General features: G+C 40.4%; 1 protein-coding gene across 13 annotated transcripts in view; it reads left to right on the top strand.

The window, feature by feature from the left end:
- LOC124112986 (roundabout homolog 2-like) overlaps positions 1 to 25,436 on the top strand; it is a 519,019-nt gene that overhangs the window by 488,772 nt on the left and 4,811 nt on the right. For 8 of the 13 annotated variants that reach the window (XM_048398286.1, XM_048398287.1, XM_048398288.1 and 5 more), the window contains 24 exons: positions 424 to 702; positions 1,559 to 1,697; positions 2,111 to 2,238; positions 2,600 to 2,724; positions 2,867 to 3,026; positions 4,444 to 4,641; positions 4,895 to 4,984; positions 5,212 to 5,393; positions 5,823 to 5,973; positions 6,546 to 6,673; positions 7,954 to 8,191; positions 8,746 to 8,861; positions 10,669 to 10,834; positions 15,773 to 15,931; positions 16,259 to 16,292; positions 16,662 to 16,735; positions 16,870 to 17,087; positions 17,240 to 17,438; positions 17,787 to 18,516; positions 19,448 to 19,578; positions 21,600 to 21,794; positions 22,478 to 22,615; positions 23,510 to 23,590; positions 24,922 to 25,187. In XM_048398286.1, coding sequence (XP_048254243.1) covers positions 424 to 702; positions 1,559 to 1,697; positions 2,111 to 2,238; positions 2,600 to 2,724; positions 2,867 to 3,026; positions 4,444 to 4,641; positions 4,895 to 4,984; positions 5,212 to 5,393; positions 5,823 to 5,973; positions 6,546 to 6,673; positions 7,954 to 8,191; positions 8,746 to 8,861; positions 10,669 to 10,834; positions 15,773 to 15,931; positions 16,259 to 16,292; positions 16,662 to 16,735; positions 16,870 to 17,087; positions 17,240 to 17,438; positions 17,787 to 18,516; positions 19,448 to 19,578; positions 21,600 to 21,794; positions 22,478 to 22,615; positions 23,510 to 23,590; positions 24,922 to 25,187 — 4,325 coding nt within the window. The remainder of the gene's footprint in view (positions 1 to 423; positions 703 to 1,558; positions 1,698 to 2,110; positions 2,239 to 2,599; positions 2,725 to 2,866; positions 3,027 to 4,443; positions 4,642 to 4,894; positions 4,985 to 5,211; positions 5,394 to 5,822; positions 5,974 to 6,545; positions 6,674 to 7,953; positions 8,192 to 8,745; positions 8,862 to 10,668; positions 10,835 to 15,772; positions 15,932 to 16,258; positions 16,293 to 16,661; positions 16,736 to 16,869; positions 17,088 to 17,239; positions 17,439 to 17,786; positions 18,517 to 19,447; positions 19,579 to 21,599; positions 21,795 to 22,477; positions 22,616 to 23,509; positions 23,591 to 24,921; positions 25,188 to 25,436) is intronic. The other 5 variants (XM_048398292.1, XM_048398291.1, XM_048398293.1 and 2 more) reach the window with 5 other exon arrangements.

The following is a 25,436-nucleotide window of genomic DNA, read 5'->3' as shown; positions in this document are numbered from 1 at the left end:
AATAATAATAACTTTACAGACAGCTGTTTTATCATTAACACTGAAGACAACAATACGAAATCAGTAACATCATACAGCAACAATAATGCACCACAAGCCCCGCCCTTTCTATTGTGAGCCAATCACGGAACAGTAGGTTGTTAGTGGGCGTGACCAACAATTGCTTGGTTAGCCCATCAAATGCCACTGAATCACTTGCAATTTAAGTATTTTGTAATAATGCTGAAAGGGGCATACAACGATACAAACTCAATCTCTTATGTCAGAATTTCACTCACAATTATCCCCATCATTTGAACCTGTGTTTGATTGTTTTAGCATGCTAACAGTTACAAATCACAAATAGTACCTACCTCAAGCAACTGTGTATCACAGTATCAACTGTGTGTTACTTGATCTTCATGTTGCATCCTATCACTTCAGTTTTACGAGATGAATTTCGAGAGGTGCCATCTTCTGCAACTGTGGCTACAGGAGAGACCGCAACATTCCACTGCAAACCACCGAAGGGGGAGCCTGAACCTAAAGTTCTGTGGCAGAGAAATGAAGACCCTTTGACAATAGATGGACGGATTTCTATGAACAACAATGGTGACCTGGTGATTGAGAATGTCCAAGTTACAGATGGTGGAGAATACACGTGTCTTGCCTTGAACAAGGGTGGCGAGAAACTGAGTCCCCGTGCAAGACTCACTGTTTTGGGTAAGTTAATGTGCATATTTAGTGTAGATGCAAGAAACACAAACTTCTGACACTCGCACCCACAGGGATTTTTATTACATGATGTTGTGCTAAATCCATACCCTAAAGCATGCTTAGTGCTACGTTATAACCCTGGTCAAGGGATCAGTATGCAGTTGATGTTCATTCTGATCTGGGCGGTTGGGTAGCCTCGTGGTTAAAGCGTTCACTTTCCCGTAGACCCGGGTTCGATTCCCGACATGGGTACAATGTGTGAAGCCCATTTCTGGTGTCCCCCGCTGTGATATTGCTGGAATATTGCTAAAAGCGGCGTAAAACCATACTCACTCACTCACTCATTCTGATCTCCCTGGGAAGTATACAACCCATTCTACCTGTGAGGTGCTAGACAGTTCACAGTCACATTACCATCTCATCCTACTGGGTACCTTTGCCCATTTGGGTGAACAGAGGCACATTTCAAACAAAGTCACTTGTCTAAGGGGACACCACATGTAACATGTGCTTCAGTGTGGGGCAGGACTGAAGCCCTAAAAAGTGTCAGGAGTCAAGCTGCCTAACGTGGTCACCCATCCAACTACTCTCCACGACCATCACTGTTCAACTAAACATGATTCCGAAAATGGTAGAGAATCATTGCGCAGCATGATTTACACTCCAGTTTCTGAATTAACCTTTAAAAATATTTGAAAGTGTGTATCTATTGCAAACATAATAGAATTTATTGTACAAGATGCCTTTACGGGGCAGGGTACAAGCACAATCAATTTGAAAACAAACCATGTATGAAAATGCAGTTTGTGTTTTTGCTGTTAACGTGTATGGTAAGGCAGTCATTATATTTTTTTCTTTTCAGAAAAACCTAAGATTCGTCAACTACCAGATGATATCCAAGCCAATGAAGGAGACACTGTTGAACTCAAGTGCCAGGCCATTGGTGATCCTGAACCAACAGTCACTTGGAAAAAGCAGGATGGACGCATATCCTATGGAAGGTAAAAGACAAACTGGAGTTTAAAATGGCAGTTTAATTCTCCAAAGATATTTTTATATAACTATAATTCACATTTACTGTGTTAAGGCATATATCATGTTGTGCCAGCCACAAACTAAGATCATTGTCTTGTATTGATTTTTCCTGTGAGGAAGCAAATTTGTTCAGACAAACTTGTTGCTTGAGCTTGTCTAAGGGAGATAACTGATATGTAGACCATAGGAAGTGAAGCAGCAGTAAAATATATTACATTTCCATTACATTCATGAATCTTGCAATATTCAGAAAAAGTGGTTTCAACTGTGGATCATATGTTTAAATAAATCTCCTCCTGTCAACCTACATAATAGTCTGCCTGCAATATCAAATGAAGAGAAACAGTACTCTGTAAGGGAAGAAATGGCTGTATTTCAGAGCACGGCAACTTAATGATGGCACCCTGCGTATAGAGAAGGTTCAAGCAGAGGATGACGGCCAGTACATCTGTGTGGCTGAGAACCTGGCTGGAACAGTAGAAGCGGCAGGCAGACTTTCCATTCAGAGTGAGTTATTATCTACATCAAGAGGTGATTTGAAATGGGGTTTAACATCGCATTGGACATAATTGCACTTATGTAGCGGCGTGCATGCACATGGTTGTGGCTGCTTGTACTTGTCCAGAGTAATGCCAACTTTATAATGCTAGCCCACTAAAGATACCCCACTCAGACACATTATATTGACTCTGAACCTGCCAGTTTTAATCCATAATGTCGAGCACCAGGCAGGGTAACAAGTACAACCTTTTAACATCTTTGGTTATGACGAGGCCAGGGACTGCACTACATCAAGAAGAACCAAACTATTCACAAATCAAATCAACTTTTCTTCAGTTATGGAACTGACAAGACGTTTTATTTGCAGCTCACCCCTCCTTCTTGATCAAACCTCTGGACCAAGTGGTAGGACAGGGACGTACAATAACACTGCAATGTGTAGTCACTGGAAACCCGTCCCCTACAGTCTTCTGGAGCAAAGGAGCGGAACAGGTGATTGTTTACATTCAAACCTAGCCTTGCTTATCATGATTAACCAATCTGATAAATTCAGTGTCACTATATAATAATAACCGCAACGCAAACCTGTTTAATATACTAAATATGCCATAACGTCATTCCATATGTTTTTTAGCCACTGATGTTCCCTAACCAAAAGAACGGCAGGTTTTCGGTGGCAGAAGATGGAACATTTAGAATTGAGCGTGTTCAGTTTGAAGATGAAGGAGAATATGTGTGTCAAGCTTTGAATGTCATCGGTAGTGCCAAAGCTACCGCACGGATTGATGTTCGACGTAAGTACTTTCTTCAGCTGATCGATGGAGCTAGGCGTTATGAACATCTTCATGATGGAATCCACATTCCAGAAGTTTCATGCGATATTGTTTGTGTTTCAGAGAGAACAAATCTTAATGGCAAGTTACAACCAAATATACTCTGTGCACTCATTTATAAACATTCACTCGCCAATTTCCACACCACCAGAGTTTGTAAGAGGTTATGAGGAATATAGACTCTTGATTTATTTTTCACTGTTTCATTCATTTGGGGTATTTGACGGATAATCTTCTATAATCTGCAGTCTCTTGATATTCGTATTGTGTGTTTTTGCTTCTCATTTCTTTGCAAGTTATTGTCTTTATTGCTGAATCATGCATTATTATGTTTAGTTGTTTATTTTAGCTCACCAGAACCTAAGGTTCATGTGTGTTTATGTTTATTGTTGTGTCGACTGTTTATCAGGAATCCCCAGATCTATTAAGGTGAAAGATCCCTACTTCAGTTGGCTTTTATGGAAAACATGAAGTACAAGAATCCTTCTCTGAGCCTAGCCTTGTGGTTAAAGTGTTCACTCGTCACGCTGAAGACCTGGCTTCAATTCCCTCCATGGGTACAATGTGTGAAGACCATTCCTGGTGTCCCCCATCCTGATTTTGCTGAAATATTGCAAAAAGTGGCGTAAACCATAGTCACTCACTCACTTACCCAGAAACCATCAACAAGAACATGTAAACTCACTGATGTTTGACTGTATGCTAAATGGTACAGTGACAGCCAAATGTACACATATGGACATACTCAGTCAACCACACCCCCACTGACATGCTGGTATTTGTACAATTAATTACTGGATCACCATGAAACTTCATCAAGAGCATCTACAATGATACAAAGACACCTATATAATGCCCGTGAGCTACAGACATACAAGGGCTCTCTCTCTCCATTCTTTGGGTCGGTTTACTACAGTAAGAGAAGGTTATATCTTCTTTGTGTATCTCTTTCTTTTGCGTTCTTATATCTTGCACACTCTTCATGGTTATTGAGAAATCAGTCTTGTCTTGTTTGTCAGTAACTGAAAACAATACTTACTTGTCAGAGTAAGAGGCTGTCACAGATATGTCTTTCAGACAGAATTGTGATATCATGTTAACATGCCTACCATAACAGCAATATGGAAGTGGACCTAGGCCAGACTTTCATAAGAACTTGGTTTACAAATCTGCCTTTTTTCAAACATTTAAATGTGAAGAGATTGTTGCCAGCCGTTTACGTAGCCACATTCATGTTATTTAGTAGCCACATTCATGTTATTTAGTAGCCACATAGTCTCAAGTCCGAAGTAGAAATGTCACTCTCTCCCTCTGTGTTGGACCTCCACCCTCTCCCCAACCTCACTTCCAGTTGATGCAGGCCTTCCCATAATTCCAGAACAAGACTCACGACCTCCACCAATCATCAAGCTAGGTCCCCAGAATCAGACACTTCCACCAGATGAAATGGCAATGCTACCATGTCAGGCTACAGGGAACCCACAGCCAACCATTAGGTGGTATAGGAAAGATCGACCAATCCTTGGCACCAATGCCCGGTTGGTGATTCTGGACTCTGGAACTCTGCAAATATCAGGTAAGGCATCTGAAAGTTCCCTACTGTAATAAAATAGTTTGCAAGAAATTATGTTATGTTTTTCATACAAAGAAGAGGAATCAAGCCAATATTACAGAGTAAAATCTTGAATGTGAAAGTTTGTCAAAGCATTATCAAAGTGCTGTCACTGTATAGAACAACAACTCACAAAGTGCACTTTCTCATTGCAGTTCAAATAATATTTTGATACATTTGTTGTATTGCTTGTTAATTACCACACTGAACGTTTCAGATGTACGGGCAAGTGATTCTGACACCTATACTTGTAAAGCTGTGAGTGAAACAGGAGAGACTGCCTGGAGTGCTTACCTGAAGATTACAGGTATGTAGGCAATAACTCATGTACTGTTAACTTGTTATGAGTAAAGATACGTGCTGTGGACCATTTTATCAATACCTGTCAAGGTTACAAGGGAAAAGTTTAAGTTTTCCAGAATGACAAACATAAATGGACATTTTGTCACATTGAGTCAAAAGGAAGGAGAAGTTGTGAGTGCTGTCATGGCTATTTAGACAACAATACATTGCTATATGCACGCTACATTGCAGGCCGAGGCCCTTACAGACGGACACAGAAATCTCAGACGTTTCCAGGGCGACCTCTAAAGCCAGTGGCGACGGACATTACAGACACAACTGTCCACCTGACATGGCAGCCCAACACCAAGAAGAAAGGAGATTCCCCGACGTATGCTTTCATCGTGGAATACTTCAGTCATGAGACTGAAAAGGTAAACAGTCATGCTTTCCCCTATGAAAACTAAATAATGGCTTCAGGACCTTGCTTTGATTATTGTTTGTATAAAATCTCAAGTTTGTGTACATCATCATCACAGATGTATGTCATAAACACAGATAGGTTTGTTGTTTGATGGCTGGTTAACACAACACTCAGCAATATTCTAGTTGTATGAGAGTGGTATGTATGTAATCCATTGATTGACATCATGAGCAGCGTTCCACACAATAACTGGGATGTGGTGGGGTGCCCTCAGCCAAGTCACAGAGCCTGACAAGAGTTGCCTCTTGCAACATGCATTGGTTGCTGATGAGGGGGAGAATGGGGGAGGGGGTTACCTGGAATATATCTGTGAATCATGTTTTTTTGTTCACCAACTTTGTATGGTTGAGTTCTGATACATGTAAACAATTGGTTTCAGGGATGGGTAGTGGCCTCCAACTCTATCACTCATGAAAGTTTCACAGTCCATGGCCTTGAACCAGAGACACATTACGTGTTTCTTGTGCGAGCTGAGAACTCCCATGGAATCAGTCAACCCAGTGAAATATCGGATTCTGTTGTCACAAGAGGTAATGTTTTTTTTCTTTATCATACTACTACTTCCAATACACTACTCGTATGTCAAAATCCATTTACCAAGTGAATGGTCATGGCGCTACATTATAATTACCTGTCAAGGGAGTAATTAGCATGCACTCGATTTTCATTCTCAGTCATTGGCAGGACTGTAGCCCGAGAGAATCCACCTACTCTCCACTACTAACATTGCTTAACTTCACCTGAATTGTGATCTGTGAAAGTTATACCCTTACAAAATATTGCAGAATACCGTAAATCTTGAAATTAACGCAAGCATGAATTAAATGCGAAAAATGCATAAACTTGCATTAATGTCTCCAAATGACTTTCAACAATAAGACGGCCTCACTGCACACTTTGGAAAGCGGAAATACCAACTTGGATGTAAACACAAACACAGTTAACTGAGCAGCAGTTGTACCCTTACAAAATATTGCAGAATATACTCAAGATGGAAGATATATGTAATGAATGCTTCCTTATCTTCCTTGAAAGAATGGAGTGGCATCTGGCATTTGATGAAGTATGAAACCATAGTATAACCCCTGAATGACTATTTCAGAGCGCAGAAAACCCAACAAGAAGATCAACTTACCCAAGTCTGTGATCAGGGAGAAGCTGGAGGGCATGGTTGTGGAGATCATGAAAGGGGAGGCAATCAACGCTACTGTCATTAAAGTCACATGGAGGGTCAGTATTTCAACCAGAAAATAGGAATAGTTCTCAGGCACTGCCCACATCATAAAGTTCACCGCAGTTTTGTTTTTTATTTCCATTTTAAGAAAACAGAAAACATCCTTAAATATTCCAAGTCCAACGGTAGTCAAATACTGTATTCCAATATTTTACTCATCAAGGAATACATTTATGTAGGGAGGCCCTTTCCCAGGTTGATTGTACACAATTGTCGATCTGGTTGCATACTAGTGAACAAAGAAAACACACAAATAAACACCATCTGCCCGCCCACACTATATTTTCAAAAGCCATTGCCTGAGAACCAATTCTTTTATTTTTTTAAACCTTAACCCATGGAGATAAAGTGGCCATGTTTACAAGACATTTCACTGTGAACACATCATGCAACATATTTCACCCGATAATGTTACGAGGTCTTTTCCAACTTGAAATCAGTAAGTGACCACACAAGATCAACGAATAATGAACTAATTATATTGACACACACAGTTTTAGATTTTAAATAACACAAAAAGCAACACAATAGGTCAAACATGTGGCAGCAGCGATAAATAAATAAATATCCGGCCCTACAGTAGATGTGACAACCATGAGATAAGGGACCTAATGGCTGGAATATCACAGTATGACTTCTTACTGTATTATAAAACTTGGGACGACAATAATACAGTTCATAAACTTCAATTCATATTTATTACAGCTATACATGACATCAGACTCATTTTCTGCAAAGTCCCATTTTCAGATGCATAACTGTTTATGTCTTAGATATAATGTCTGATAAATTGAAAGCAGAAATGTATGCTGAAATAATGTTTTATTACATTACGAACTAACGAGAGAAAGCTAAGTAAGTTCTGTACAGTCCACACACAGGGCTACTAATTATGGATGTGGACATCTTTTTTCATGACATCACAGCGCAAATGTATCCCAGGACCCATAAGGTCCCTTGTCTCCTGGGGGGTCACACATGTCAGTGCACTCTCCAATGTCCAGAGTAACACCATGAATGATCCAACTTGCAATGTTTGTCAACAACCAAGGGAGGTAGCTCTAAATACCACTGTCATAATCTGGCTACTATAGCACTCAACATTTCACAAGAGTTTTAATTTTACTGACAATTTCCACAAAAAGATCAACAACAATCTCTACAGTCACATAGCAATATGTTGAAAAAATCCTGCAATGCGTCATTGAGACAAAAGGCCATTTTCACACATATCTCCGTATGAAGAAGTTTGTGCAACATAGTTATGACTTTGCAGGTTCTGAAAGGAAGAGATGCAATTGGTGGCTTCGTCATTGAATATAAGAAGATCACAGATCTTCGGCGAATGACGTACGGGACAGTTATAACCAAGAAAGTCCTTGACCCATACAGCACCTCCTATATGCTGTACAATCTGCACAGCTATGCTTGGTATGAAATCTGCATCAAAGCTTATGGTGGTGAAGTCAAGTCCCAGTGCAGCAGCCCTGTTAAAGTGCCGACAAAGGAATCAGGTAACGCTCTTGTATTCTCAGCTTTCAATAAACGCATCAAGCTTATGGCTTTATATACTGAACAAAAACTTTAGGGATCATGAATATTTGTTTGTTGTTTAACGCCGCACTCAGAAATATTCCAGCTATATGACAGCAGTCTGTAAATAATTGAGTCTGGACCAGACAGTCCAGTGATTGACATCATGGGCATCGATCCACGCAACTGAGAACAATGACATGCAACAACCAAGTCAGCGAGCCTGACCACCCGATTCCATAGGTGGCCTTTTATGGCAAGCATGGGCTGCTGAAGACCTATTCTTCACCAGATCTTCACGAGTCGAATCGTGAATAGTTTTGGGGATATTTTTTTTGTTTTCATAAAAATATTCTAAAAAATATTCATGATCCCTACCTCTTTTTGTTTAGTATATGTGTACCTTGTGTTCCTACAAAGGGAATCCCTCTTCAAATACATTTATACAGCATTTAAATACAGAGTGTGAATAATTACAGAATAAAAGCATCAGTGCTGTCAAACAATCTTTACCTTGCCAAACTTTCATTTTCAGTGCCCTCTGCTCCCCCTGAAAACATAATCATCCACAAGGAGCAGGAAACTGTCATCCACATTCGATGGTCTCCTCCTCCGAAGCCAAAGAGGAATGGAGATATCCAAGGCTATGATGTAAGTTGGTTTCATTGTCAGTCTAGGTGCCTATCTTCAGTGGTCAATTCCCCCTCCCAGCCTTTTCTTATTGTCATTTTTTAATTTATTATTATCCCCCGCCGCGCGAAAGCGCGAAGCGGGGGATATAGTATTCACGACCGTCCGTACGTACGTCCGTACGTCCCACCTGTTTGTTGCCGCGATATCTCAAGAGCTAAACACTGGATTGTCTTCATATTTGGAACTATGGTGTATATACAGACTCCGCAGACACCAGTCGGTTTTGGTGACCTTGATCCCATTTTCAAGGTCACAGCAGGCATATCTGCTTTTGGAGTTGGAAAACGGTGTTGCCGCGATATCTCAAGAACTAAACACTGGATTGTCTTCATATTTGGAACTATGGTGTATATACAGACTCCGCAGACACCAGTCGGTTTTGGTGACCTTGATCCCATTTTCAAGGTCACAGCAGACAAATCTGCTTCTAGAGTTGGAAAACGGTGTTGCCGCGATATCTCAAGAACTAAACACTGGATTGTCTTCATATTTGGAACTATCGTGTATATACAGACTCCGCAGACACCAGTCGGTTTGGTGACCTTGATCCCATTTCCAAGGTCACAGCAGACAAATCTGCTTTTAGAGTTGGAAAACGGTGTTGCCGCGATATCTCAAGAACTAAACACTGGATTGTCTTCATATTTGGAACTATGGTGTATATACAGACTCCGCAGACACCAGTCGGTTTTGGTGACCTTGATCCCATTTTCAAGGTCACAGCAGGCAAATCTGCTTTTGGAGTTGGAAAACGGTGTTGCCGCGATATCTCAAGAACTGAACACTGGATTGTCTTCATATTTGGAACTATGGTGTATATACAGACACCGCAGACACCAGTCGGTTTTGGTGACCTTGACCCCATTGTCAAGGTCACAGCAGGCAAATCTGCTTTTGGAGTTAGAAAACGGTGTTGCCGCGATATCTCAAGAACTAATCGCTGGATTGTCTTCATATTTGGAACTATAGTGTATATACAGACACCGCATACACCTGTCAGATTTGGTGACCTTGACCCCATTTTCAAGGTCACAGCAGGCAAATCTGTTTTTGGAGTTGGAAAACGGTGTTGCCACAATATCTCAAGAACTAATCGCTGGATTGTCTTCATATTTGGTACTATGGTGTACAGGCGGGGGATATTTCGTCACTCTGTGACAAATTCTTGTTATTATTAAATTCAAACGGTTTTACTGTTACCCCTTCCTTTGACGTTTTTTTATAGAACTTTTACATGTTCTGTATCCTTCCATCACATCTGGAACGGAAATGACAACTCTATGTGTGTGTGCGTGTGTACGTGTGTGTGTGTGTGTGTATGTGTGTGTGTACTAGTCCAGACTTCTGCTGGTTTTATAGAGCTAGCCTAATGAGATACCATGCTGCAGTTTAATGGCTGCCCAACTCCGACACATTATACTGACTCCAAGCCGACCAGACCTTGTTTTATCCCCTAAATACTGAGCGGGAGGCACAGTAACAAGTACCATCCTTTAACATCTTTTGATATGACGTGGCCAGGGATCTAACCACTTGACCACGGAGGCACTCTAAATAACTGATATTCCAATTCTAGGTGCATCTGCATCACAAAATGGTTGTTGTACCTGGGTATTTGGAAGACCAAGAGACGCTCTATCCTTCTGTGATTAGTTCCTGATGTGTTTTGTGATTGGGGGGTAGGCACAATGTACACATACCTAGGACAGATGAAATATGAAACCATGTCAATAGTGAGGTAAACAAATGCTATATTTATGTCCAGATCTACTGCATGGACAATGACCGGAAGCACAACTGTAGCCTTTCCACCAATGATACGACATCAAGTGCGCTTGTGAGGAACATTGATGCCGATCTCACCTACAGGATAAGACTAGCTGCCAAGACCAGCAAGGGACTGGGAGTATGGAGCAAGACATTTGTTGTTGGTAAGCACTTCCCAATGCATGTACTGTTAGTTTTTCACTCTCATGGCCCCTGTGAGTGAGTGAGTGGTTTTACACCACTTTTAGCAATATTCCAGCATTATCACAGCAGGGGACACCAGAAATGGGCTTCACACATTGTACCCATGTCGGGAATCGAACCCGGGTCTTCGGCTCAACGAGCAAACGCTTTAACCACTAGGCTACCCGACCGCCCCTGGCCCCTGTGAAGATCTGGGTTAGAACTGGTCTTCAGCAACTCATGCTTGTCATAAGAGGCAACTAACAGGATTGGATGGTCAGACTTACTGACTTGGTTGATGCATGTCATCATATCCCACTTGCATAGATCAATGCTCACTGGATTGTCTGGTCCAAACTTAATTATTTACAGACTGCTGTCATATAGCTGGAATATCGCTGAGTGCGGCGTTAAACAACAAACAAACAAAAACACCAAATATTTTACCCTCACGGACTATGCCAGGCATAAAATCTTTTAAGGTTATACTCCTTTTCCCTTGACAACTGACTTAACTGACTGCACAGGAGGACACAAGGTGCTAGTGACAGGATCCAATTTTCCAATGTACATCCCCCATCTGTGTCCATAGCAGTCTGGTGTGCACGACATCTTTCCAGCCTCTAATTGCTAAATGAGTGAAACATTTAAAATGCAATCCATAATTTGGGCTTTTTAGAAAACAAGGCCATGGCACAATATTGAAGGGGACTTAATTAGTGAAGATATCCTTTCAACTCCAGCTCTCTAATGCTGCTTCTTAAGCATGCCATGAGCCCAAATGTCAGCAACGGTTCTGCCAATTACTGTTATAATATCGTTTGTTGTGATTTATCGCAGGATGAATATAACATGAGGCTAACCCCTCTAATGCATTAAAAGCTGGGGCCATCGGCAACAATCCTGTCTGGACCCCTTGTAACAGGCCCACTTGGAAAAACCCACTCAATTTGGATAACACCCATCTTGATTGTAATTTTCTCACATCAGCTGGACAATTAACAGTGGCATACACCTGATCATGTTTTACTAAGAGTTATCATTTAGCTTATGCTGTTTTGTTTTGTCAGTGTAGATCATCATTGAAAAGATCATTTCCTTGAAATTCACATAGACATAGCTTGCCATTTTGGTGTAATTGCTCAATAATCTTGTCACAATAATCCCAGATGTGCATCACTGTTAATGATTTGTGTTACCTATTACTCAGAGTTGCTTCAGAAGTCCAGCCCTCTTGAATAGCTTCATGTATGGGGAGACATACAGAAACTGTTTCATTGCCAAATAATGTTAAATAGTTTACCGTCTAATCAAAACGTGAATGAAATTAAGCAGAAACAATTGGGTGAAAGTCTGTGGCACTGTCATTCAATCTTGTCATTTTCAATTGCTAGCCATGGCTGATGACAAACTCAAGTCCACGTTTTCCCCTTTCGTGGAGATTGGACCACTCCAATGATGACTTTCAAATTTTCTGAGTGTCGCGAAATGCATAATCGTGACTCAGACAATTGATGCACATTTTGTTCCTGAAGTGACAGTTACGAGTAGAGGGAACTTGCAGTGAGTCACACGAGAGAAGGGGAATTAACCGCCCCTGTCAGTAACTCTTTTGTCTTGGAGGGAGAAAAGCCTCTGGTATTTGTGCCTCCTTGTGAAATCTTTAAATCAGCGAGATTTCTGCACAGGACCAAATCTGTCGAGAACTTGTGTCACAGACACTTGAGGATGAGATTTTCACAGAATTAGAATCAGTTCTTCTTTGAGTTTGCCTCTTGTTCCTCGTCTTCTCCTCTTCTCGTCTTAAGGTTTCGGCTGCAGATTTGTGTTTGTTTACGATGAAGGTATTGACAATTGCAAGGAGATAAAATGGAATTAAAATCTCCAAAGGTGACTCAGCAATGTTCTTCCTTGACGTGGGTGATGTGACTTTGTTTGAAATCTGAAATCCTCCTTGATTAAAATTCAGAATAAATCTCATCCACGGAATTCACAGCAGTTTGTTTCATCTTACTTCACCTCAGATGAACTTAACCCATATTTACACTCATTGCACAAACCGTACCAGCGGATGTGACAGCATGGGGTGTAACGTTTTTAAATCATCTACAGTGTTAACCTAAAAGATGGCAAGATTAGATTCTTGAGATAACAGCATTACCCTCATAAATACTGCTTTATCATGACCCATTTGAAGTCATCTCGATGTCCCCGTCAACGGTGTTGGACTTACTGGATGGGATTATGATTGTGAGATTGTTTATGATTAGATTCAAGACAATTCCATGGAGATAAAACAGAATTAAAATCTCAAATTGTGAGTCATCATAGAGCAGACCGAGACTCCATGCTGTTGGCATCTCCAATAAATTAGTCTGGAGGTGTATTAGAAACATAAAGCCGACACTTAACTGGAACCTTCCCCTCTTTTTAGCCTGGAAATGAGGGATTTAAACATTGGATTCTCATTGCTGTTCTTTGAAATGCCTTTTTTATGATAAGAAGGTGGTGGTGTGATCACAAAGTTAAGGCCCTGGTGTCCAGGGTGATCATAACGTTTTGCCCATCCCAGATTTCAGTGATGAGGAATGAAAGTTTCCCTGCCTGCTTTCCATGGTTTCTTTAATGAAAAGGTGAAAATTTCAATGACATTTTTCAGTTTCATATCATGGTTTGACAGTGTCATCAGTTAAGATAAGAAATTGCTAGTAAGAAGCTTTCTGAGCAGCATGACCTGCCAGATGCTTGCGGCTCTGACGTTGTATGCAAGATGGATGCTTGGATTTACGGGATGTTTTGTAAACAAAACATTGCCCCCAGGAATTGTGGAAACCATAAATCCTTTGACTTGATATGATTTCTGTTTACAATCTTTGTCAGACTTCCAGTGTCATTATCTGACATGTGCCCATGAACAGGTTTTGTTTGTGCAGAAGAAATCAGATTAGACCGTCTCCATTTCTTCTATTTCTTTATAACGACACCCTGAATAAGGGTCATTTTTCGTTTAAAAATGTGTCAAATTTGATCACGTTTCAATCAGTCAGCAATCTAGCTCAATACGTCTTACAAAAAAGATTGCAAAACTTAATAAATCATGGTTCAGTGTAATGAGAGATCTTGAAAGATCTTTTTCATTTCTAGTTTTGAGTTAAAGGCAACAAAATACAATTCTGTCACAAAAGGATTTTAAAGTCAATTCATCCTTCCAAAATTAGAATCTCGGGCAATAAGCTGATGTCTTCATCAGAATGCCGATTTTTAGAATGACCAAATTAGTGTCATTAATCTGTGATAATTAAGTTTCTTGCTGTGCCTGCAAAAGACTGCACGTGCCGAAATGACAGACGAGTGTCGGGCCAGTTCGTAATGTGTTTAAGATTGAATTCTTCCAGTCTCAACCCTCAGACAATTCATCAAACAATTGTTATTGAGGATGGGACAGGAATGTCATCAAATTCGGATTTCATGATCGGGATGCCACCAGTGGTGATATTGTGTGTTATTGTCGTGGCATTTCCACGTGAAATTGTCTTTGTCTGGGCTCATTCTTCACTAAGAAAAATTTACATGGGGGGGATTAATTCCCACATCCAATTCCTATGGGAGGGGGTTTGGGTCAAAACTTGGGAAGAGGAGAGGAAGGTTGGGGGGCATGGATGGATGGGGTGATAGAAATGAGTCATAGAATTTAGCTTTTGTCACCGTTGGGGAAGGAGACTAGATGTTGAAGTGTCTGCTTAGGTTCGCAAGTAAATTACTTCTCCGTCTTCAACATCCTTTCAAGAGGTAAGACAGTTAGCTGACATGCTTTCTCGTTGTTATTGGACAGTTTTTTCAGCTACATCCTCATTTTCATAAGGACGCTCCGCGAAGCCTGTCGTCGGTGGTGATCAGGTTCGGAGACAAAGGGGATATTTCATGGGGGGTTGACAGCACCACAATAGCTGAGATTACGATAGCGCACTGGGCGAATCGTCCCCCATTGTTCCTGGATTGACTGCTTTGTTTTCATCAGTGGGAGGACCGAAACTCATTAAGTGGTTTAATTAACTAAAGCCATCTCATCCGTTAAAAAGTACAATGTTGTCTTTTGGAAATGTCCTTAGGAAGGTGAAGCAGGCAGGATAATTAATTGAGGTCGGGGTCTAGAGTGTGCTGCGCTTCACATGTCCAATCTTTGTGTTTATTTCGCCAGGCGTAATGATACAATTTGACTGACAATAATTGTTCAGTTTTCCTAACGCTGTTCTTAATTTCATAATAACCAATGAAGAGTTGATCGCTCGGGCGAGTAACGAACCTGTGACTCGACTCTTTTAATTCATACCATTAGCTTTCTTCATTTTCTCTTTTGATGAGTTATGTGTTTGACTTGTGACTTTGATATAACTCATGGCACCCCACCAACCAAATTCCACACTCTTAATCATAACTGAATTTTTTCTAATCCATTTAGCATAAAATGTAATCCTTTTAGCGAATTCCTATTAATGCTACAAATGAACTTCTTTCTTCCAGATTGCATTTCTCTGTGTTAATTAGTTCTGGTCAGATAGTTTAATTACGAATTTTGAATTAAGGCACACTTTTTTTAGATTAAGACGTAAAATTCTCATTAGCAAAACTGATTGGCAGTGATGATTAACATTTTGTTTACTCATGAGTAGGTATGAGATTTATAGCATTCCCCCCTTTAAACCAAAGGCATTTGTCAACATAATGTTATCTGTCCTGCAGTTTGAATTGACTTATTCCATTTCATTGAATCTGGGAACATTCATTAATCAAAACAAAACTTGTCAACTTCAGATGGATGAGTTTGCAATATATATGTAAACTGAAAATTGGAACATGATTAGTAATCAAATTATTTTGCTCGTTGCACGGGTTAATGAGAATGTGTCTCTTGTTTTCAGGACCTGAGCAGCCAAACATTATGAAGGAGCCTTGGTTTATCGGCATGCTCATAAGCACAATTGGAGGGACGTTGTGGCTAGCTCTCTGCATCTTCAGTGTGTGGCTGTGTCGCAAACGGAAAAATAGGAAAAAGTTGGCTCAGAATGGAATGTACAGTGGTAAGTTTGGACAAGTTTTATATTTACCACTGAATGAGGAGATAAACCTACTGTGTTTTGAAATTAGAGGAAGTATAATGGATTCATAGAAGGTCTAAATTTAATTTAGAACCGAAAGCATCAATGAGGATTGATCACACAAATATAAAACTCTATTTTCCATAAAACTATTTTCTTTGAGAAACTATTTCCTATAAGACAATTTTCTTTAAAAATAAAACGTCTTTCCATTGGACTATTTTTCCTTAAGACAATTTTCGTTAAAAACAATTTTCACATACACCAGAATCTTATTTAATCATATCTGACATTTTTCACTTCCTGCAGCTGTACCTGTACACAAGTCGGACGAATCAGCCAGGTAAGTCCACAATCACATTCTGGTTGCCTTGAATTGTCTAATATTTTACTTGACACACTTCCACCATTGGTCATAGAGGATATATTTATTAAGTTCAAGTTCGTGTGAATACTGCCATAGAGATCCCCAGCAAGAGAGACTAGCTTCGCTAAGATCACTGATGTTGTCACTATTTGATAGTGATTCATAAACACATGCTTGTGATATAGTCAGAATCTACAGTGGACTCTGATTTCTATTGTTGTGGAAAGGGTTTTGTTGGTTTATTTGCAAGGATCATGGTGATAACATATTTTCTAACTTGCTAATGACATAGATATATTTCTAAAAGAATATATATAAAAGAACTGATATCCTTGATATTTCCAGAGGTGGCAACGTTTTGTCTAGAGATGACGTGGTGTATGCTCAGAAAGACGGAAACATGCACAGTAACCTATCAGGTGAGTAGAGCTGGGATACATGTGTTGTCAAGGTTACCGTGTCAGTCACACATTATCCAAGGACATATACGAGTGCAGTAACCCCCGTTCCCTCACATGGAGCAGTGACTAATCCTGTCACCATCTTCTCACAGGTTATGGCGTTCTTCAATCTGACCTGGCTTCACTCCTGGACTCGGGCAACAAAGATGTGGAACTGAAGGACCAGAACATCTACAACTCTGCTGGGCTGATGCCTCAGATGAAGACATTCTACCAGAAGCCCAACTCCGTACCGGTCTCAGTGGCACCATATGCCACAACCACACTCATCAACACTAGCAACCAAACAGGACGACCCATTCAGACCAGTGTGAGTAGATTTGGTAGCTTAGTCAAGGAGGAAGTCTTGTACAGGTCTTCTTTGTTTTAATGGATTGTTCCCAAGGAAGCACTGTACTCAAAACAGTCATGTGTCTGTTGGTTGAATATCTCATGCTTACCTTGATGGGATGTTTGTTGCAGGGAATGGAGAGTGCCTTCCGCCCAATCAACCATGCCTATGTGCACAGTAGCGCCAGCGGGTCAGGTGATAGCTGCCAGAAGCCAGAACTGAGGACCAGTGATTCCAACACGGACAACAGCAGACCCAACACAGGGTGTACCCATGACGAGATCCAGTGCTTGGCTAGTCCTGGCAGTGACAGTGGCAGTCTTACTACAGGTACCATCATTCTGCCACAGGTTTATCATCTTCTACAGGAGCATACCCATTGGTAGTCTGGGTTAGAATAGATCCCCAAAATGGATGCTGGTAGTTATAGGTGACCTCACTGATTGGGAGGTCAGGCTCGGTAAATGGTTCTTTGCGTGTCAACAATGGTGTTAATCATTGCCCATAATTTTTAGCTCTGGATTGTCTGGCTCAGATTAGATTATGTACAGACTGCCTTCATCATATAGCTAGGATAATGCAGACTGTGGAATTAAACAACAAACACACAAACTAGAGCAAATAATAAAGCATTTTCATAGATACATACGTAATTTACTACTCGTTTTTGCATTGTAGATGAATATGGAATGCCTGTTAAGAGGACAAAGAAAGGAGCCAAGCCTTGTTGCCAAGGAAAACAGGCCATGGTGAATTGGGCTGAACTGCTCCCACCACCCCCAGAACACCCCCCTCCAAGCGACATTGGAACCCCGCCAGAATCTCCCATGAATACTCTCAACAGAATGGAACGTCAACGTCAAATGAATAATCGTAGTCCTCTTTCTCCCGTTTCAAAGATTTCGGCATGTTCATGCCCTGTTCCTCACGACAGAATGCCTGCAAATATTAGGTGTGTGCCATACTCAGATACAGAGTTCGGAACCCAACCAAGGATGCACGATTGTCGGCCATATTCTCCCAAACAGCTCAATAACAACAGACAAAGGACTCAGTCCCCGACACATGACGGTAGGGGCCAGTCCCCTCGTGGGTTCATGTACCCCCCATGTCACGGGGCACCTAATGACTGTCACATATACCTGCAGCGCCCCTACCACAGTGACGCAGAGAGAACACACATGCCCATGCAGGCGTATGGACCCACATCATTGCATGGATATAAAATTAAACAAATGGAGAATGATCTTAGACATTTAAGCGACCCAGAACAGGGTCCCCTTCCTCCATCTCGGATGTGTTCTCATAGCTTGAGTTCCGGTGAGAATCCTCTGATGGACCGGGCATGTCAGTCATCCCTCCCCAGCCTCGCCAGTGAGTGCATGCACTCTCCCGTGTGTCACGGCAGGTAAGTCATCTTTCTTCAATCCTGAACAACACTTGCAACCTGTACAATCTTCATCAGTGACCTGACCTATTTCATTTAAATATGCTTTATTTGGAATTTCATGCTTTCGATTTCATAGAAGTTAGATCACATGTCAAGCAGTTGAAGTTTGTGAAGACATTATTCTATCAAACTGCTATCACTCTATACTAAGTCATGGAAGTCGAAGTCTCCAGTCTTGGTGTTTTGGTTAGCTGATTAGGTCTTAAAGTTCAAAGGTTGGGCTACTCTCATTAATTTCATGACTGATTTCAGGCCTGGGGGCAGCACTCGCATAAATTTGGTGCTGCATTAAGGTCAATACAGTAAACAGTCAAGTTCAGATGAACATGTAAAGTTTTTGAAAGAAATAAGTCTGTGATATATGACAGAAACAGTTCTAAGTGTGGGTCCTATATTCCTGTGATGTGTGACAGAGAAACAGTTCTAAGTGTGGGTCCTATATTCCTGTGATATGTGACAGAGAAACAGTTCTAAGTGTGGGTCCTATATTCCTGTGATATGTGACAGAGAAACAGTTCTAAGTGTGGGTCCTATATTCCTGTGATATGTGACAGAGAAACAGTTCTAAGTGTGGGTCCTATATTCCTGTGATGTGTGACAGAGAAACAGTTCTAAGTGTGGGTCCTATATTCCTGTGATATGTGACAGAGAAACAGTTCTAAGTGTGGGTCCTATATTCCTGTGATGTGTGACAGAGAAACAGTTCTAAGTGTGGGTCCTATATTCCTGTGATGTGTGACAGAGAAACAGTTCTAAGTGTGGGTCCTATATCCCTGTGATGTGTGACAGAGAAACAGTTCTAAGTTTGGGTCCTATATTCCTGTGATGTGTGAAAGAGAAACAGTTCTAAGTGTGGGTCCTATATTCCTGTGATGTATTTTCCACCCAGGAATGCTGACTCCCCGACATCGGAGGACCTTCAGGATTATGCAGGCGAGTCTGACATGGAAGGGAACAGACTGACCGACTGCCCCACACCGGACTCCAGCATGAATGGGGAGGGAGACGGAAGTGTATCTGGTGAGCTCTATCTTCTAAGGCCAGATGTATTTATTGTAGGTTTATGGATTTTTCATAGTGAAACATTTGGTCAGGAGGTCGAAAATATGAAATACATTGTACAAGATTTTTTAATCATTTTAAAGTTTAATTTGGATCAGTAGGTAACAAAAAAACTTTGCCTGGTTTGGATCCTTATACAAATGCCATAACTGATGGTTTTCAAGATAAAGATAATACCAAATGTGATTCTTTTCTAAAAGACAAATATTTACCAAGTTTTCTCATGTTTACCTGTTACATGTCATATATTTGTACCTTGCTTTTGTTACCTGCATGATTGTTTCTTTGTCAACTTTGAACTGTTTGCCAAAACAGACTCTCTCCTTTTTAGATATGTCTTTGTTTGCATTTCTGTTACATTGATGTATGCTTGCAAAGTGATTTATATGATGTTGCCACGGCAAACAATTGTATGGCAGTTTCCCATCACTAACATACTTTGGTGAGATTGATGTGACTTTGTTCAGCTGTGATGCTTGTTGGACTTGTATCCTAGCTACTAACAACTGGTTGCTTTGGCACTGTAGTCAACTCCGCACACCTAGTTTTGTACTTGTTGGTTGTTTCACGTCCAGGGTCCCACATAATTCCCCTACACTGCCATGTGCATACTCATGGAACTTTGCACAATGTTTAACAACTCCGGTTTCAAGCCTCCCACTGCTATTACCTCAACCCTGTGAAGATCCAGGTTAGAATTGGTCCTCTGCAACCCATGCTTGCCGTAAGAGGCAACTAACGGGATTAGTGATTTGGTTGATGCATGTCATCATATCCCAATTGCAAAGATCGATGCCTATGTCAGTCATGAAATTGTCTGGTTCAGTCTTGAATATTTACAAACTGCCATCATATAGTTGGAATATTGCTGAGTGTGGCGTTAAACATCAAACCAAATTTTACATATTTAATGATATCCAGTCTCATAAAAATAAAAAGAAACTGAAATCTATTCACATATATGGTATAGTTTGGAGTACAGCTTGATTGACCAATGGAAACCACCCAAAATTTGTATGACTCCCATCCAATCAAACACATAATATTTGCAATGAAAAGTACACAAAACAGCATTATCTGCCTTTACTGAACTCTAAAATGGAAAGTGCTTTCACTAAAACCCATCCAATTACAAGCACAAGATTATTTTCTGTTGAACTGAATAGAGCATGTAGGTAACACCTGTATCGTCCCAAACTGGCTTCAACCGGCGGTATCGCTTGGTTCAGACAAGCGATATCTCCTAGGATATTATACTACAAAGAAATTGAGGGGGCACGGGTGGCCCAGTCGTCTAAGGCGCCGCGATTCGCTGTGCAGAGTTGAGTCCTTTGGGCACACCAGAAACCTATGATTGTGGGTTCGAATCCCGGTTTGCCCCGATTATGTTTCTAGGTTTGTCAGCACCATCCCCGTGCTCGTGGGTTTCACCGAAGTAGTAAACGTCTGAGACCTGCATCACTTTGGGCTTTCCTCCCACATTAAGCTGACATGCCTTGATATGACTGGAATACTGTTAAAAGCGGCGTTAAACCTAAATTACTCACTCACAAAGAAATTGCAGCACAATGATTTGCACCATCAGTTTCCATGACATCACAATGCAATGACATCACTAATTGCCACTGAACAGTAGTTTTTGCACTCATGACACTGCTTATTGCTGTTTACAACTGAAACAGTTGAAGAATGATGTAGGATGATAACTAGAATCTCTTTCTTTTGACATCAAATATATCAACAAAAGTCGGTAAAACTGAAGACTTTTAAACCCTTATTGACTTGTATTGATATAGTTGATATCATTGATATGAAAAGACACGAGGGAGAGCTTCTCTATGTACCCCACCGCAACTTCCCCTTTCTATATCCTTGTGGTCCTCAGTACATGTGTACCTGGTTGTGAGTGTTCGGGTGCATGCTCAGCCCTGTTCATTAACACAGGTTTCTCAAGGTAGTGATGTGTTATTCCCCCGCAGGCTCCATACTAGCATCGTGGGCGAGTGTAACCGACCAAAGCAATACCAGTTGTAGTAGTCTAAGATCTAGTGCTGCCAGTTCAAGTGAAGGCTCATTTCTTGCCGCAGAAACCGATTTTGCCACGGCTGTTGCTCGTGCCGCAGAATTGTCAGGAATGACTGTGGTGGGAACTACCGTGTCAGATCCCAAGAATGGTAAGATGGTGTCTCCAGTGTATACAGTTATCATAGTTATTTTCATGTGGACTTACTGTCTACGCAAATTGTAGGATTTCTTTCTACTTCCTCTTGGGTTTATCCTTTCTACAGTTTTGTTTGTGTTTCTGTTTCTGTATATTTTCTATTGTTTCAAACTATAATTTCTGTTATTCTTAAAACTTAATGATAAAGTATTTCCAAATCTGAAACACATAACTTATGTTTGTCAAGTCATTCATTACTTGTGAGGGCCCTTGGGTGTTGCTGATAGACAGAAAATGTTCAAATAGGGAGGCTGTATTGTTTTCCTCCAACCAACAAATAAACTGTGTAATTATATATAATGGAATATTTTTAATAATAATGTATTGGTGTTTGATACAAGTTTTTTTGTAAATGTGACAAGGGAAATTGTTTGACCACTCAGATGGTGATGGAAGCAGTTTCATCCTCAGCCAAAATTTCATTTTAGCTGGTAAGCTAAGATAGTATTTTCAGATTCTAATCAACTGAAAATAATATTGTAGATGCTGGAACATAAGTGCGGCAGTTTCATAGAAATGATACATCGGCTAGATGTCCGTCACATTCAGTAAGGGCCCAGCAAGAAATGACTGATCAATGTCATGTTGTAATTGTATCCTCCATGCATGCAGTCAAGAACACTGTATCTTTTACAGGTAAGAAATACAGGAAGCATCATCGTCAACAGCGACCAACCAGCCCCTACAGCACAGACAGCAACTACAGCGCTGTGGTTCATAAACCCTACCCCAGGTCACAACGAAAGAAACAACTTGTTGATCAAGGTAATCAAGGTAGAACCCAATATTGCATTTATATAAGTATTGACTTCAATTTTGTTTTGTGTCTATTGAGGTATATAGATTTGTAAACATTGATTTGTGTTTTAGAACTTTTTGATATATACATAAATGTCAACAAAAATAACTTCAAATACTGCTCATTTAATCCTTAACACACAAAAAAGATTGAAGGCAATTCAATTCTTATAAATAAATACATCAACAGTAATAACTTCACAGACTGCTTTTTAATCATTAAAATAAAAATACTGTAGCCTGCAAAACGAAATCAGTGACATCGTTCAGCGCAATAATGCACCACAAGCCCCGCCCACTTTACTATCAGCCAATCCGGAAACAGTAGTCTGTGCGTCTGAAAGTAGGATATCATCCATGTCCCAAGTCTGTTGTCAAAGAAACTTAGAACATTTAATCGCTCACTACATAGATTAGGCTTTCAATCATTTTCTAATTTATATCAAGTATTATTAATGACAAAAGTTTTACTTTGGATAAATCTAATTTATCCAGTGTCTGAATTAGGAATACAAGTAAGGGATCCTTGTAACAAGCGTAAGGTTAAGAATGAAACGTTTAGAACACCCCTAGACTCAGATATAGACTAACATTTAGTCTCTGAAATCTTATATTACACAATATCCTTCTTGACTCTAAAAATGAAAAAAAATTCCCTATGCTGATTTCATATGTGGAATAGAGCTAGCTAGAGCTGGCTAGACTTGCTTTTGTATGCGTTTCTAGATTTATTTATTTTTCATAAAATAAATATATTCCACGGTCATGGTGCAGGACTAACTCAGATACTGTAGTAACAGTCATGAAGGAATCCAACAGCCTTCCTTCTTTCCAACACAACCTTCCAATATGTTCTATATTTGTTACTAGCCAAGAAGTATGGTTGCCGTGGCCGTCCTGATCAGATGGACTCATGCATGTCCTACGCACCCTGTGATAGCCAGAATGGAGGTAGGTTGTTGTTGTTGTGTGAAGTTGTTACACCCGTAATGAATGCTGAGAGACCTGGGACTGAATATACAGTCTTCAGTCAGTTGCTCCTTGTCAAGTCTTTGCACACCTCACAATACTTGCATCTGAAACACTTGCAAGGTTATAACAGCATGAGTAATTGTATTATAACATGAAATTGAACTAGTTGAGGTCAGCCAAGATTTGTCTTGTGTGTCAATTTGACTGCTGCTGTATGCTACTTTTAACCCTTTTGCCCTTGTTTCTGCAACGAAAACTAACAATTCACACCGCAGTCAACATGTTTGTAATCATACATGTGTGGAAGTGCCTTTGTTGATGGTTGGATTGTGTGGTGTTTTCACCAGCAGCATGTTTTAGTCATGGGTGTGAGGGTTGTCAAACTAATATGTTTTGCACGCAGGCCAGATTGTTTGTTTTGGGTCAGTAGGTAGGATATTTTTTAATTCCAATTTCACATACTGTTTCTTATTTCCTACCACAATAATTTATTGAGTTTTTAAGTTTTTAAGATAAATTTTCAACAGGTTTTAATTACAGTATTTCAAATAATTCATTTGTATTGACAGTAAATGAGTACTGTTTTTTGATAATTCCCTGATTTCTGGTTTCTTTTAAATATATATTTTTTTTCACATTCCACTTTTGGAGATTCGTAAACCATGTTCTGTTAAAAAGTCTGGCCTCGTGGGTGTGAGAGTTGTCCAACTAATATTTTTATCACTTATGTACCAATTACCATAGATGGTGTGACCTATGGAGTTTCACAAAGTTTCTCAGTAGTTTTAATGTCACTAGATGTTCATCCAGTTTTAATGACTACATCCCAAAACTAATCAAAATCAATATTTAACAGGCAGTATCTTTAGTATTAACTTTGTTTTCTTTCATTTCTTAAACATGTTCAGTCTGATAGATTGTATTTGATACTGTGAAGTAAATAATACTCACATTGCTGTAACGTAAAGTGTCACACTTTCTAGATGTAATATATTAACTCACTATGCATACGACTGAGGTTTTCAAAGTTTATGGTGATCTGGAATCTAAAACTTGCCATAAATTTTGCTGCCATCTTGATGAGCACTGTACTGCACTTCTGTCTTATCTTTATATAGTGAACATGTTAGCAGCTCGATCTTGCTGTGCTGAGCATATATCTCATATTTAGCTATGTGGAGTGATGCTTGAAGTCTTGTGCTTACACCATGAGAAAAATGCAGAGCACTCCACAGTCCGGCTGATCTCCGCTGCTCATGTGCTTTCATAGCTTGTGCCTACTTTATGCTTTGCTTTTGACCCACTTTCAGTCGCTGACCTACCCATGTACTACAGACCTAATTTCCCTATGCCCGCCGCCCTTCCCACAAGTCCATGTGGTTCCACACGGTCATCTTTGTCTGGGAAGAGCCAAGCAGGCTACATGTCTCCAGGAATGGCCAACAATGGCCACATATACTGCACGATACCTGCATTGCCACCCCCACAAGACCCCATGTACGGCTCCCAGGACGGCTGTGTGTATGGTATACCCATGCAACCGTCAAATAGCAATTTGTATCAGTCAGGGAGTGATGTAAGTATGTTCGCAGTGAAGGGGCCAAGTAGGGTCACTCTAACGGGTTCCCCCATCCATTTACTTTTCTTGTAACAACGATCTCAATAAAGTCCGATCTTGGTGCTCACTACCGCTATGCCAAAGTTCTGAGGACATCTCATTACAGGTCAGGTCAGAAGGACTTTTCACGAACTTTAACCAACCAACCAATGAAATGACCAACAGGAAGTTGACATTGGCCAGTCAGAAAGCAGCTTTCTCAATTCA

The sequence above is a fragment of the Haliotis rufescens genome, unplaced genomic scaffold, assembly GCF_023055435.1.
Source record: "Haliotis rufescens isolate VD_foot unplaced genomic scaffold, xgHalRufe1.0.p SCAF_18, whole genome shotgun sequence".
NCBI classification, from domain to species: domain Eukaryota; kingdom Metazoa; phylum Mollusca; class Gastropoda; order Lepetellida; family Haliotidae; genus Haliotis; species Haliotis rufescens.
Note: the sequence above shows the minus strand (reverse complement) of the source record. Positions and strands in the feature narration are given on the sequence as shown.